Raw genomic sequence first — 14,009 nt, 5'->3', positions numbered from 1 at the left:
TCAGAAAACAATTTTTTTAGTTCTGGAAAAAAAACATTTTAACACATTTTTAGAGGATGTAGTTTTCATTAAATTGCCACCCAGCAAGAAACCTGGTTAGCAGTATTTCTGTACTGTACAATGTCCTACTGGTGACGGCAGTTTGCAAAACAAATGCCCTCCTGATTGATACAAATCATCATGATATCATTCTGCCAGTTAGGCTTACTTTGTAGTCAGCATTTAATTGGGAAGTTTAGAAATCTTTCTTCAAACAGCACCACTTGCTTATCAAAAATTCTTACAGGCTTCATAGTTTAAACTTCAATAATTACAACTATATCTGTCGAATTTCTGACACTACACAATGAGCGTAACCAAGCCGCCACATCACAAGGTGCAAAATATTTTCTGTGGGGGAGTTTCAGTAAAGCAAACTGCATATTCTATAGTCATAGCTTATGTGAAATGTCCTACATGGCAGTAGCTAATTTGTATCTGCTGCGAATAAGAGAAAATGTCCATTCCGAGAGCCACAGCAAGAGAGCAGGAAGGGGGCGAAGTAGTAGGCTGTGTCGGTTTCATAGCATTGACATGACTTTTACAGTAGCCTATCACACAATGACTGTGTAATGCAAGTTAATGATAACAGAGTGAGTTTCCTTCTTGTTTTAGTAGGCTACAAACGGTAATGATCCTACATATAAAAATGTAGGCCTATCTGAAATGCAACCATATACACAACAACTGTCATTTTGCACACAAGAAAGCACGTTGAAGAGAAGCCCCACGAGCCAAACGACCAGTAGGCTTACATGAGGGAAAACCAATCAATTAGTCATTCTGGCACGGCGGTCAGGGCCTTAAAGGTTTAGCTTACCATTTAGACGAGTTGCAGCCTCCTCCATGCTCACGAGAAGATTCTGATTCCATTCTCCTTCCTGGCGAAATGTACTTGTCAGGACCCTCTCAAATGCCAGCTGGACAAGCTGGGCTTTCATTGATGTAACATGCTGTGTCAGTGTTCACTGAATAAGTTCTTCAGAGTGGAGAAGGAATTTTTGCACATAGCTATAGATGTCCCAAATGATAATCATTTCTGCTAAAGGCCCGTCATATCTTTGAAGAACACTGAGTGGGGTCCATTTGTTGTTGCTGGCTGTGGTTGTGATTTCACTTTGTAAGAATCAATAAACTCTGCTTCCACTGGTTCAGTTTTGGTTAAGTCCAACAGGTCGTCAGGTGCATTGTAATTGATATATCATTTGTTATGTTTATAGGGAAACAAAACTGGGGAGGCACAAATTATTTTTGGTGAGTCCATGCCCAGCTTTACCACCCTGTAGAGCCACCTCTGTGTTGTTCCCCGAGGTACAAAAAAGGTACACTTCACAGGTACACATAGTACTACCTCAAGTGAATCTTCCAGCAAGACAATAACCCTAAGCACAAATCAAAATCCCCCCAAAAGGTTAATTGACCACAAAACCTACATTTTGCAATGGCCATCTCAGTCTCCAGACTTGAACTTCATTGAAAACCTGTGGTTTGAATTGAAGAGAAAAGGCCATAAGAAGGATGAAGGATCTCAAGGATCGGGAAAGATTCTGTATGGAGGAATGGTCGAAGATCCCTCCCAATGTGTTCTTCAATCTCATAAAGGAGGGTGCTAGAGATTTTTGGTATTAATTGTTAAACAAAATATCTAACTCTTAACAATTGTATTAGCATAAAATAATCTAATTGTTCCTTTTTTTCCGAGCATACCATACAGCTCAATATTTATATTATTTATTTTATAGAATTTTTTGCTCATTAATCATTTTGGACCCAACTGTATATTATGAACAAACAAAGAAAACAGGCATTGCATGCAATCTATTGAGATGTAATCAGGTTATAGTGCATGTCAATGGCATGCACAATGTACTGTATGCATATTAATGGTGCATCAAGAGAATCAGCCAATCACACCACTGAAAATCATTGTTATTGACACAAATTAGTCAAACATTCACAACGCTTTTACTTCAATCATGCTATACCAGTTCCTCTGCTTGTCCTCTACACAGTGCAGTAGGGAAGTCTTGCAAGTAGGAATACTGGGACATAGGCTGACTTGGTGTTTTTTATTTCTCTCCTTGAGTCATGGTTCCTTCTGGGCTTCAGGTTTGGAGATGGATACTGTTTGCCTGCTTTCACTGGCTTTGTGTCTGTCAAGAAACTCCAAGACCGTAAGTAAATCTACACAGTCAGTTAGAATTGAGTAATCAGATGTGGCGTCTCATCCTGGTGTAACATTCTCTCTGTGAGAGAGCAAATATAGAATTGTTTTTCATCTACCCTTTCTGCAGATATTTTTTTCTGTGTATTTCACCTACACCTACACCTTAATATTCTTTCTCTCTTTATTTTATTATTATTATTTTTGTTACATTTTTTAAATTAATATATTCACTGAAAACCTGCACTAACGCATGGTATATTAACAGTATTGCACTTTTCATGTAGCCTGTACCCTACTTTTGTCCAGCTAATAGCCGAACCACATATCAAGCAACATTATGGACAAAACGTTAAAATCCTGTTGCTGCAGGATTATTTTGCTATGACAATACTGGTCAAATTAAGATCCTAGTTTCTTGTTTAGAGGTGCCCTCTCATTTTGTATTGATTTTCCTGTCTGTTTGTTGGTTTGTGCGTGCGTGTGTGTGTATGTTCTCTGTAGGGTTTACATGGTAGCCACTCCTGCAGTGATCCAGGCAGGCTCAGAGGCCAAGCTTTGTGCCAGCCTTCTACAGCCCAACGAGACCCTGGTCATGACCATATCACTGATTGCCAATGAGCAGATCAAAATACTTCTCCAGGAGAGTTCTGACAAAGAGTTTCACCGCTGCTTCCAGTTTCAGGTCAGCTCAGCACTGGTCAACATCCAGAACCATTCCAATAAGAATGTACTGTAGTTCTCTGCTTTGTGATGCATCTCTTAATTTTCTATGTAATACCAGGTTATTTAATGGGAAATATCAATGTGGTGGCTTACAATAATTTTTCTGTGATTCAGGCTGAAATTTTACATAAAAAGATGACATCAGCTACTGAAGAAAAATCACTTTTAAAACACACTGATGAAAGAAAACGTGATTGAATCTGCACAACCTTGACGTTGTTAGCAGCACTTTCTTACCAACTGAGCCGCACAGGATCATATGTTATTTGTACATTGTCTCCCTTTCAGGCCCCTCATGTGGAGAATGACGAAGTGCAAAATTTTAAGGTGAAGGTTCAAGGTGAAACGTTTCTATCGACAGAGGAGAGAAAGGTCATGATTAAACCCTACAAACCGATGACATTTGTCCAAACAGATAAACCAATCTACAACCCGGGACAAACAGGTAATTTTACACAGAGCCAGTTCACAATTAGTCTGCTTGCTAAGAAACAGGACAATTAGGTGGTATCATGTTTCTATGATGGTTTGCTCTTTCATCACATGTTACTCCTAAGAGACACTTGAAACAGGATCATCAGGTGCAGATAAAGATAAAATACACTGCAGGTTCACTCAGGATATGTACACTGGAGTTTGAACCAACATACCACATGTTACAAGCTGTTCTTCTCCTGGACATTATCATTTGATTACAATTAGCTCATTCATCCCCCTCCTCTCCCATGTAACTATTCCCCATGTCATTGCTGTAAATGAGAATCTGTTCTCAGTCAACTTACCTGGTAAAATAAGGGTTAAATGAAAATAAAAAGTTGTGATCTCGATAGAGTAACATGATATCGCAGTGCAGTTTTCCTTTATCTGCGGTTGATTGAATAGGGACCTTAGTACCAACAGTGTAAAATATTATCCAGAGTAGATGTCAAAAGTTTGTCTTGCAAAATTCTGGTAACTCTCCTGAAAATCCCTGGTTTTCCAGAAATCCTGGTTGAAAGATTCCTGGAATCTGGGAATCCTTCAACAGGGATTTCTGGAAAACATGGGAAAGTTAGCAAAAGTATGCTTCAAAAATTCTCATTGAGTGCTTGTCTTTGTCTTTTCTTTGTATTTTTACAGTGCAGTTTAGAGTCATCGCCTTGGATACCAGTTTTAGGCCTGTCAATCAGCTGGTGAGTGTTGAAATTGTGAAACATTGAATATTGAAAACAATGTCCCGTCTCCACTATTTCAAACAAAAAGACAGATACAGAAGAAGGATCACAACGTCACATTGCTCTCTGATAGACATAGCAATCAGGTATTATGTAACACTATGTATGATATTGTCTGCGATCCTGGTTAGGGTGAGAATGGAAGGTTGGGGGTGTTGAGACATACCAAAGACTCTAAAAATTGGACCCCATGCCTCTCTGCTTAGCACTAAATATTAAGGAGATGGATTGAGGATAAGGTCCAGCAATAGATTAGTATCCTGTCCAGGCTGCTTCACGCTACAGAAACAGAACAAAGGTGCCTGCCCTATGGACAAGGACGAGGCTTATTATGTACAATATACTGTATTTATACTATATTTTAATTCAGCAATCAACTAGCCACGGCATGTCATACAAATCTTGTTAGCACTCCATAAACAATAGGACTTTGGAAATGGGAAATGTTTTGAACAACTATTGGGCAAAATCCCAAATCCAAATCTTTAACCAATGTTATCTGTTTGATAAGGCTACACAAACAGTTGTGACACATATCACTCAGGGCAAACATACTGTACATGTCTGCAGAGGTTCTCTAATTAAACCTGCGTAGGTGGATTTCAAGGTCCTCAAACATTCACTACAAGACATGGTGTTTTCCACTCAAAGGAATGCGTAGGAGTTTTTTTTCGTTACAGTCCCAATGCAAAAGCGACATGTTATGTTTAATTTAAGAGACAAAGCCAAGCATCTGTCACGTTCCTATTGTTGTTGACAGTTTTGCTCCTCTTTTAATTTTGGGGGAATTTGAGAGTTCGTAAAACATTAACCAGTCTTTTGTCTTGCCTTTCACAGTACAACATTATTGAACTGCAGGTAAGACCCTTACTAGTCTATCAATGTATGATGACTGTCACTGTAAATAGTACTACATTATAAGACAATGACTCCACCAGCTAGGTACTGTAGGTCATCATTCATTTCCACATGACAGTTACCAGAAGACTCCCTATCAGCTTTATGTGATCACATCTGGGCTACCTTCAGCAAGCAAACTTCAGAACGTTGCAGATAGAAATGTCATGAATGGAGCTGATGTGACTCTTTACTCTTCATATCAGACAGGCATGTTTGGCCTACATAACATCATTTGTATGTGAATGTTCCACAATGTTGCACCCTGCTAAACGTGTCCCTTGTTCTATGAATCAACAGGATGTTCATCGGAACAGGATTGGACAGTGGGTCAAAACTACATCCAGTGGCAACATTCTGCAGCTTTCTCACCCCCTGAACTCTGAAGCACCCGTAGGATCCTATGCTATTGTAGTGTGGATTGGTGAAAACAAAATATACCATCACTTCAAGGTAGAAAAGTATGGTAAGTAGAGCTTCTTTATTTGACCTTTCATGCTAGGTAATATTAGGGATCTGGAAGTTGAATCAATGAATCACATTTCTGGAACATTCATGAGTTGCCTGCTGTCTCATCTCTAGTTTTGCCAAAGTTTGAGATCAAAATGAACCTCGCCGATGAGATCAGCGTTGTTCAAGAGGAGTATAAAGTGGAAGTATGTGCAACGTGAGTCAACACTATTGCTGTTTTGTAATGCACTGTAGTTACAAGACAATTTTTAACTCCAATAAATGTCACTGTCTAATTAATTGCATTACGCTAATGCAGACCTTGATTCAAATTCAAATACTTGAATACTCCATGCATTTCAACCCAGGTCTGTTTGGTCCTGGGGGTATTTGAAATAGTGTATTTAGAAACAAGTATTTGAAAATAATCTAGGAAATAGAAGTTCTTGATTGGGCCATATTATTTGAAAAATACTAAAATACGTGGAAAATATGTATTTAAAATACAAATACTTAAATATGCATGTATTTGAACCCAGGTCTGTGCTAATGACAAATACGAATTGAAGACTTACAATGCTACTGCTCAATGTCATAATCTGTTCTTATGAGTACCCTGAGAATTAAAATGTTTGGGACAGTGGCATTTACATGAACAGCTGGGCTTATATTCATAAAGCCTCTCAGAATGGGATTGCTGAACTACGATCAGGTCTCTCCTGTCCATGTGACCTTGTTCATTCTGATACAGAAGTTTACACTGATCCTAGATCAGCACTCATACACTGAGAGACTTTATGAATACAGGTCCAGCTGCATTGGCAATGTTGAAAACACTTGACTTAAAGAAAGCCTGCCGGTATAATGCATTGTAACTTGTAAGATGCATGTATGAGCCTTTGTAATGTCTATAATATAAGGTTTATAATATACTACGCCTCTCTAAGTAGGAAATGTATGATGTTTTATGTTTTTTATGTTTTATTATGAAATAAAATCAGATACACTTATGGGCAGCCTGTACCTGGTAAAGCAGAGGTAGAGTTGTGCCGACCCTTAGTGCCCAATATAATAATACCAATAAGAATTGATGAGAAAAATCCAGAAGAAGTTCCTGATTATACACCCCCCTGCCATAAAGAGTCAATAGAGGTCTGTATGCTTTCATGAAGAAACTATATACTTGTTTTTACCATCATAATACATTTGAATGTGATCTGGTTACATTTATTTAAATCATTTCTTAATGTGGTTTTGCTTGCTTTTCCCAGATGGACCTAACTGGCTGTGCTTCTCATGTCTTCAACATGTCAATTTTCACAAAGGATGCTGGCCAGAAAATGCTCATAGACAGGCTGAGTTTTAATGCAAAAGTAGAGGAGGAGGGGACAGGCAAGTCAATTATCACAAGAATTTGAAGATGGTAGAAGTGATGATAACATTTGCCTGAAGTCAAATGAAAACAGTTTTTCTTCTTGAGAGTGAATTACATAATGTCAAGATTGCATGTTTAATTAGATCATGAAGATTGGCGTGACCTGCGTATTTGACCTTTGGTGCTACATCCTCATATGATGCTGTTTTTATTCATGTCTTCTGTTTGTAATCATGTTTTTAATACGTTGAGTAAGCTGCATTGGAATTCAGCTTCTGCATTGTGAGCTGCCATTGTGCATCATGGTGGCGTGTGTAGTTGTGAAATAAAACATCCTATTTTCATTTGTTTTCCTTTCACAGGTATTACACAGTCAAAGGAAAAACACATTGAGCTCTCCTATGTGGTTGGAAAACTCACATTTGTTGACACACCCAAAATCTATGAGCATGGATCAATTATCGAGGGCAAGGTGCATCCAAATACAGTGATATTGTTTATTACACTTAGTTGAATTGTAGATGCCATTTGTCTTTGACATTCCTGTTTACTTAACTACCAATGGTAGGTAACAGTGACACGTGTAGCATCACTACTTACAACTTTCCCCCCCTTTTTCCTCAGATAAACGTTGTTCACTTCAACAACACACCTATCTCAGACATGTCAGTCTACCTTTTGGAGAAGAAAGGCTGGTCCTCACATCATCTCCAGAACCTAACCACGGACAGTCACGGTATTGCCAGTTTCTCCCTCAACACAACCAGTATGCCCGAAGAGAATATTAACCTCATAGTAAGTATGAGGTTTTGAAAGTCCTTCTAGGTTTTGAAAGACTCTGAGACTCTGAAGACTCTTTATGCTCAACTCCAAATCACCCACTTGACCCTACCCTGTAGGGTCTATCATGCTCTTGTGGAGATCCTAGAATATTCCATTGGTATAATAAGCAATATGGTGAAACTTCCACCTAGCCTATCAGAAGGCAAGGTGGAAATGTTAGTTACCATATTTACAACTGTCAAATCCTCTCAGATCTCCACAAGTATATTGTACAGGGTCTAAGGGTTGATTTGGGATTGGGCCTTTAGTTATACTCTCTCTTCCCTCTGTTGCTTTCCAGGTTAGCAACACACCACAAATAGAGAACTATAGATACAGGGTCCCCTATTTCAAAAGCGGCCAACACGAACTCTCCCTGATCCAGCCCACTGCCCCTCACAGTAAAACGTCCAGCTCTCTGGCTATTCAGAAGATGGAGAACCCACTGACATGTGGGGAGGAAGTATCAATCACCATCCAGTACGCCATCGTAGGGGAGACCGTCCCAAAGGGCTCCGTGGATGTCATCTACCTGGTGAGTAGAACCAGGAACAAGTTGTGACAACCTGCAAACCCAGGGTGAGTCCAAAATGGCACCCTATTCTCTAGTGTATTACTTTGACCAGGGTCATTTCAGACATAGTCCCAGCCTCTCATCTTCAAAGGAAGGATGTCTCTATACAAAACCAGTACTTCTCATCATATCCTTCTTGCTGACTTGATGGGATAACCGGGACAAGTGTTTTTCCCTTTCCCTCCTCCAGGCCTTATCCAGAGGGGTGATAGTTCAGCATGGACACATGAAGGTTACCGTGCAGCACGGGAGTCCTGGTGAGGGAGTTTCATTAAGTAATTATGAACGTACTTGAAGGTGCTTGGTGACAATGACAATGTACGATTAAATGCACACAATAATGCGATTATTGTGGATACTCAGAATAAGATAATACTTATATTAAAACGCTTTGCAAGAAATACAATTTCCCTAATAATACTGTTTACATGGATGTCTGAAATCAGGCTACTGATGGCAGTCTGATGAATGCAGAAATTGTCAATCAAAACAAATGTTCTACCTCAGTGAACATGCTATTTTTGGGAAGCATTGTTGATTTTGAGGTCAGACATATAAAATGTCCATGTGAAAATTACTTCTAAGACACATACAGTGCATTCAGAAAAGTATTCAGACCCGTTGACTTTTTCCACATTTTGTTACGTTACAGCCTAAAATGGATAAAAAAATGTATCCTCAGCAATCTACACACAATACCCAATTATGACAAAGCGAAAACAGGTTTTTTGAAATTTTTGCAAATGTATTAAAAAGGTGCATCCTGTTTCCATTGATTATCCTTGAGATGTTTCTACAACTTGATTGGAGTCCACCTGTGGTAATTTCAATTGATTGGACATGATTTGGAAAGGCACACACCTGTCTATATAAGGTCCCACAGTTGACAGTGCATGTCAGAGCAAAAACCAAGCCTCCATCATTCTTAAATGGAAGAAGTTTGGAACTACCAAGACTCTTCCTAGAGCTGGCCATCCGGCCAAACTGAGCAATCGAGGGAGAAGGGCCTTGGTCAGGGAGGTGACCAAGAACCCAATGATCACTCTGACAGAGCTCCAGAGTTCCTCTGTGGAAATGGGAGAACCTTCCAGAAGGACAACCATCTCTGCAGAAATCCACCAATCAAGCCTTTATGGTTGAGTGGTACACAGCCAAGACAACGCAGGAGTGGCTTCGGGACAAGTCTCTGAATGTCTTTAAGTAGCCCAGCTAGAGCCCAGACTTGAACCCGATCGAACAACTTTGGAGGGACCTGAAAATACTTGTGCAGCGACGCACCCCATCTAATCTGATAGAGCTTGAGAGGACCTGCAGAGAAGAATGGGAGAAACTCCCCAAATACAGGTGTGCCAAGCTTGTATTGTCATACCCAAGAAGACATAAGGCTGTAATCGCTGTCAAAGGTGCTTCAACAAAGTACTGAGTAAAGTGTCTGAATACTTATGTAAATGTCATATTTCAGTATTTTATTTTTATACATTTGCAATAAAATAATCTAAAAACCTGTTTTTGACATTATTGGGTATTGTGTATAGATTGATGAGTGGAGAAAAACATTTTAGAATAAGGCTGTAACAAAATGTGGAAAAAGTCAAGGGGTCTTTCTGAACTCCCTTCCCTTGAGCTAAAGAGGGCAGATCGCTGGGATGGTGAAAGCACATGCACAGATCAAATGCACAGCTCGAACACCGATTAGGGTGTTTACATGTCCTAATAATGTGAAAGATTGCTCAGAAAACCAGGGGCCTCATTCACAACCTTTGCGTAAATGTATCACTAAATATCCTCGTGCGCCATTTAAGAAAAGACTGCACACACATAAATATTGAGATACATAAACTAGGCGCACACCCGTTATGAGTCAGACCTGTCTTTAAACTGTGCGTGAACCAGCATTATAACTCCACCTGGAAAACGCTCATCATTCAACTTGTATGGTGACAGTAACGCCCTTATTGGCTGTATACTTTCAAAATATTGGAATTAGGCCAAGAGAGTATCTAAATTAAATAGCAATGGCGAACTTGATTAAATGTCTTTGGAGGTGTTGGCAGAATTGCTTCTTTGCAGTGACATTTGCTGTAGGCTAGCTGACTGTTTCTGAAAGACAAAAACAATAGCAAACTGTAGTGGACCTGTTTGAATGCAATAATGTTTTGCATACATTTTTTTCCCGAACTTAAATATGATGCACTGCCCACAAATTCTGAAACATTGTCTACAATGAAAACTACGGTAGGCCTACTTACAGTGGTAGCCTACACACTTCAATGCTAAAGATCAACTGCTGTTCACCTGTTAAGGGCTCCCTGCCTGATGCATTGAGTAAAAACGTGAAATTACAATATAATAGCCTATCTAATAGGCTCAATAAATGAGAGATGCGCATGGTAATTTGTTGTATGGCTACTTCGGGAATATGAGCTCATCATGCCAGGAAAAGTATTCTGCAATGGTTATGATATATGTATTATGTTAATAAATGGAATGTTGTCAACAAGAGAAATTCGACATTACTGAATTCAGACGCCTACAAAAGTCAAGGAAAAAGGTGAACCGTCTGTTCTATCATTAAACTGTGCTTCGAATCGGATCGCCTCCCGAGTGGCGCAGCGGTCTAAGGTACTGCATTGCAGTGCTAGAGGCGTCACTACAGATCCCGGTTTGTTCCCAGGCTGTGTCACAACCGGCCGTGATCGGGAGTCCCATAGGGCAGCGAACAATTGGCCCAGTGTCGTCCCAGTTTGGGGAAGGTTTGGCCGTCATTGTAAATAATATTTTTTTCTTAACTGACTTGCCTAGTTAAATAAAGGTTAAATTAAAAAAATACTTGAAATAGCTTATCTATTTATTCTGAAGTGGGTCCAATTAAATGAGAGATGGGATGAACGGTAGCCTATCCTAACTTGTTGTAGGCCTATGGGCTATTTTGCGAGTAGCCTATGAAACCATGTGGTCAGAAAAGGTGAGGGTTTATACTGCAATGATCATGGAAATTAAATGAAATAGGCATCTATTTCCTATTACTTTAGAATGCAAAGATAAAATAAATGTTTGGTCTTCTCACTAAGGGCAAGTGATTGCATCTTGTTATATATAGCTACCTGTTTTTTGTTATGAATATGAGCGTAATTTATTCCTGCACAAGGCCATAAACTACTTTTGCCTTCTTGCAATGCAATACTTTAACCACTAGAAACTGTACATTCACATGGTCTGGAGTTTGCAGGAGGATAATAAGCATATTCTCACTTCAAGATCAGTTTTTATAAATACCAACTTTTGCGTGAAAACTGGCGCGTGCATGTTTTGGGGCATATTTTGTGCATACCTAACGTTTATATGTCCTTGTGTTTTAATAGGCGTAAGCTTTCATCGATTTTGACCATACGCCGATTAAAATAAACAGAGTAAAGTGACTACTGCATAATCTGCGTATAATCTGCCATAATCAGTTTACTATCTAATTATTACTATGCATGTAAACGTACTCAGTGTGACATGCTCTTGCGTTACAGCAACTGAGGGTGAAGTTACTTTGAAGTTGGCAGTGGTTCCAGAGATGGCGCCTGTGGTACAGGTCCTTGTGTACAGTATGCTACCCAGTGAGACTGTCATCGCCCACAGCATGAACTTCCCCACTGAGAAATGCTTCAGGCACAAGGTGTGTGTATATGTGGGCATGCTTCTTCGTGTGTTATACCCTCTGACTTCTGCACATCACAAACATACTATGTTCATTTTATAGAAGGTATAAAAAGTGTCAAGTATTTCCATGCACATAGATATCATTCCTTGTATAAAGGTGTATAATGTACACATGTATGTCATATGCACCAGGTGTCGGTGGAGTTCTCACCCTCAAAAGCAGTTCCAGGGGAGGAGAACACCCTGCAGCTCTCGGCCCAGCCCGGCTCCCTCTGTGGCCTCAGTGCTGTGGACAAGAGTGTTCACATCATGGAGCCAGGGAAGAGGCTGGATGCTGACAAGGTAACAGAGCTCGGTGTAGTGAATATCAACGGTCATATGTAACCGATGTGAAATGGCTAGTTAGTTAGCGGTGGTGCGCGCTAATAGCGTTTCAATCGGTGACGTCACTCGCTCTGAGACTTGAAGTAGGGTTGCCCCTTGCGTTGCAAGGGCCGCGGCTTTTGTGGCGCGATGGGTAACGATGCTTCGTGGGGTGTCAGTTGTTGATGTGTGCAAGGGTCCCTGGTTCGAGCCCAGGTTGGGGCGAAGAGAGGGACGGAACCTACACTGTTACACATACAGTACCACCATATAAACAGCTTTTGTGGTGCTGGCAATACAACCAGCTTCGGGGGACTAAGAAGTGACAACGGCAGACTTGGAGTGGGTCTGTTCACTGTTGGCCATTTGGTGTACTTTCATCAACTGAAAAGCACCTCCCTTTTGGTTCATATTCTGTTCATATTCATGTTCATATTCTGGGTTGTGTTCATTAGGGCACGGAAAGCATTAAAAACGTTTAGCAATGGAAAACAAAATTGAGCATTTCTTATTTGACAAGTACAAGTAGTCCCTGCCTTCTGTTTGGTGCCCAATGAACAAGGTAATTTCACATCTCCTTATTGTCCCATTACAGATATTTGGTTTGTTACCAGTCAAGGCGACAACACACATTCCCTACCAGCTTGAAGATCCAGTAGCATGTTTACATGTAAGACCAAGGAGATACGTAATGCCATACCCAGGACAAACTGAGGAGAAAAATGAACCATATGAAGTTTTTAAGGTAACTTCTGCCTTGTCTTCTCTTAACTTGAAGCCTCTTTTCCCCTCTCGTAAGAATCAGTTACCATACTGTTACCATGCATTCATCTCCTTAAATTATCAATTTCTAAAATAGCCAGTTTGAAGCAAAAAACACACATTTAGAATAGAAAAATAAAACTGAGACATTCATTAATATCGAGCTCACATGTTTGTGATTTCTAGAAACTGGGACTGAAGCTGGCAACTAATCTGGTTCTAAGAGTACCTTCCTGCCTAAGTTATAAGGGAAACCAGTACCATCGTTCCCATGGTGAGATGTCCTTCTTACCATCTCTTACTCTTGTCATTGCCAGAAGTCTTTGGTGAATCTTTGGAAATGTTATTCTAACATAGCGTGGTTAAAACAGTCTGAACACTGCATGCATCACCAGTGACCACAGGATTCAGTCTGGTTTGATCAGGTTGATTCTAACACGAGAATAATGACTATGTTTTGTTTTAGTATACCATGTAGGCTTCTCTAACCGTGGAACCGTGAACAGACTTGTAATGGGTCAAGTTGGAGGATTCGGTGGCTCTGCACCTCCGTCACCCATACAGACGGTCCGTACGTTCTTCCCTGAGACGTGGATATGGGATCTTGTGGAAGTTGGGTAAGAGCACTGCACAGTGAGGCTGTTGCCTTATAGACGGGTTGGCTGACAACGTCATAAAAATAATGTGCACATTGATGAGGCAGAAGGTGATGTTATGATTCTGAACGTCAGATAGCAACAATAACAAGAGGCTGCCATGTGGGGAATCGTAAGTGTCTCGTTTCAGCTCGTTTTATCTTGTTATTGATGCCATGTCTTGTTTTGAGGTGTTTTGACTCATGTCATGTCTATGCTAATATGGCAAAACATTTGCTAGCTAGCTAACCAACAACTGTAACGATGTATTTGAGAGACAACAAGTGCTCATTGTGCAAATGTATTTATGTTTTCAATAAACATTTGAAGGTAAAATATA

The 14,009-nt window shown here is 40.0% G+C and overlaps 1 protein-coding gene across 1 annotated transcript in view; it reads left to right on the top strand.

The window, feature by feature from the left end:
• The first annotated feature begins 2,027 nt into the window (after positions 1–2,027).
• Positions 2,028–14,009, top strand: part of LOC106580921 (alpha-2-macroglobulin) — a 29,786-nt gene continuing 17,804 nt past the window's right edge. Inside the window, exons 1-18 of the mRNA XM_014162480.3 lie at positions 2,028–2,213; positions 2,708–2,888; positions 3,218–3,374; positions 4,049–4,101; positions 4,981–5,001; positions 5,341–5,506; positions 5,623–5,707; positions 6,492–6,642; positions 6,762–6,882; positions 7,228–7,337; positions 7,490–7,660; positions 7,989–8,222; positions 8,452–8,518; positions 11,780–11,925; positions 12,102–12,251; positions 12,868–13,017; positions 13,221–13,308; positions 13,501–13,651. Coding sequence (XP_014017955.3) covers positions 2,128–2,213; positions 2,708–2,888; positions 3,218–3,374; positions 4,049–4,101; positions 4,981–5,001; positions 5,341–5,506; positions 5,623–5,707; positions 6,492–6,642; positions 6,762–6,882; positions 7,228–7,337; positions 7,490–7,660; positions 7,989–8,222; positions 8,452–8,518; positions 11,780–11,925; positions 12,102–12,251; positions 12,868–13,017; positions 13,221–13,308; positions 13,501–13,651 — 2,288 coding nt within the window. The 5' untranslated portion in view covers positions 2,028–2,127. The remainder of the gene's footprint in view (positions 2,214–2,707; positions 2,889–3,217; positions 3,375–4,048; positions 4,102–4,980; positions 5,002–5,340; positions 5,507–5,622; positions 5,708–6,491; positions 6,643–6,761; positions 6,883–7,227; positions 7,338–7,489; positions 7,661–7,988; positions 8,223–8,451; positions 8,519–11,779; positions 11,926–12,101; positions 12,252–12,867; positions 13,018–13,220; positions 13,309–13,500; positions 13,652–14,009) is intronic.

Source organism: Salmo salar, chromosome 20, assembly GCF_965601325.2.
Source record: "Salmo salar chromosome 20, fSalSal1, whole genome shotgun sequence".
NCBI classification, from domain to species: domain Eukaryota; kingdom Metazoa; phylum Chordata; class Actinopteri; order Salmoniformes; family Salmonidae; genus Salmo; species Salmo salar.
This window is presented reverse-complemented; position numbering and strand designations above follow the sequence as displayed.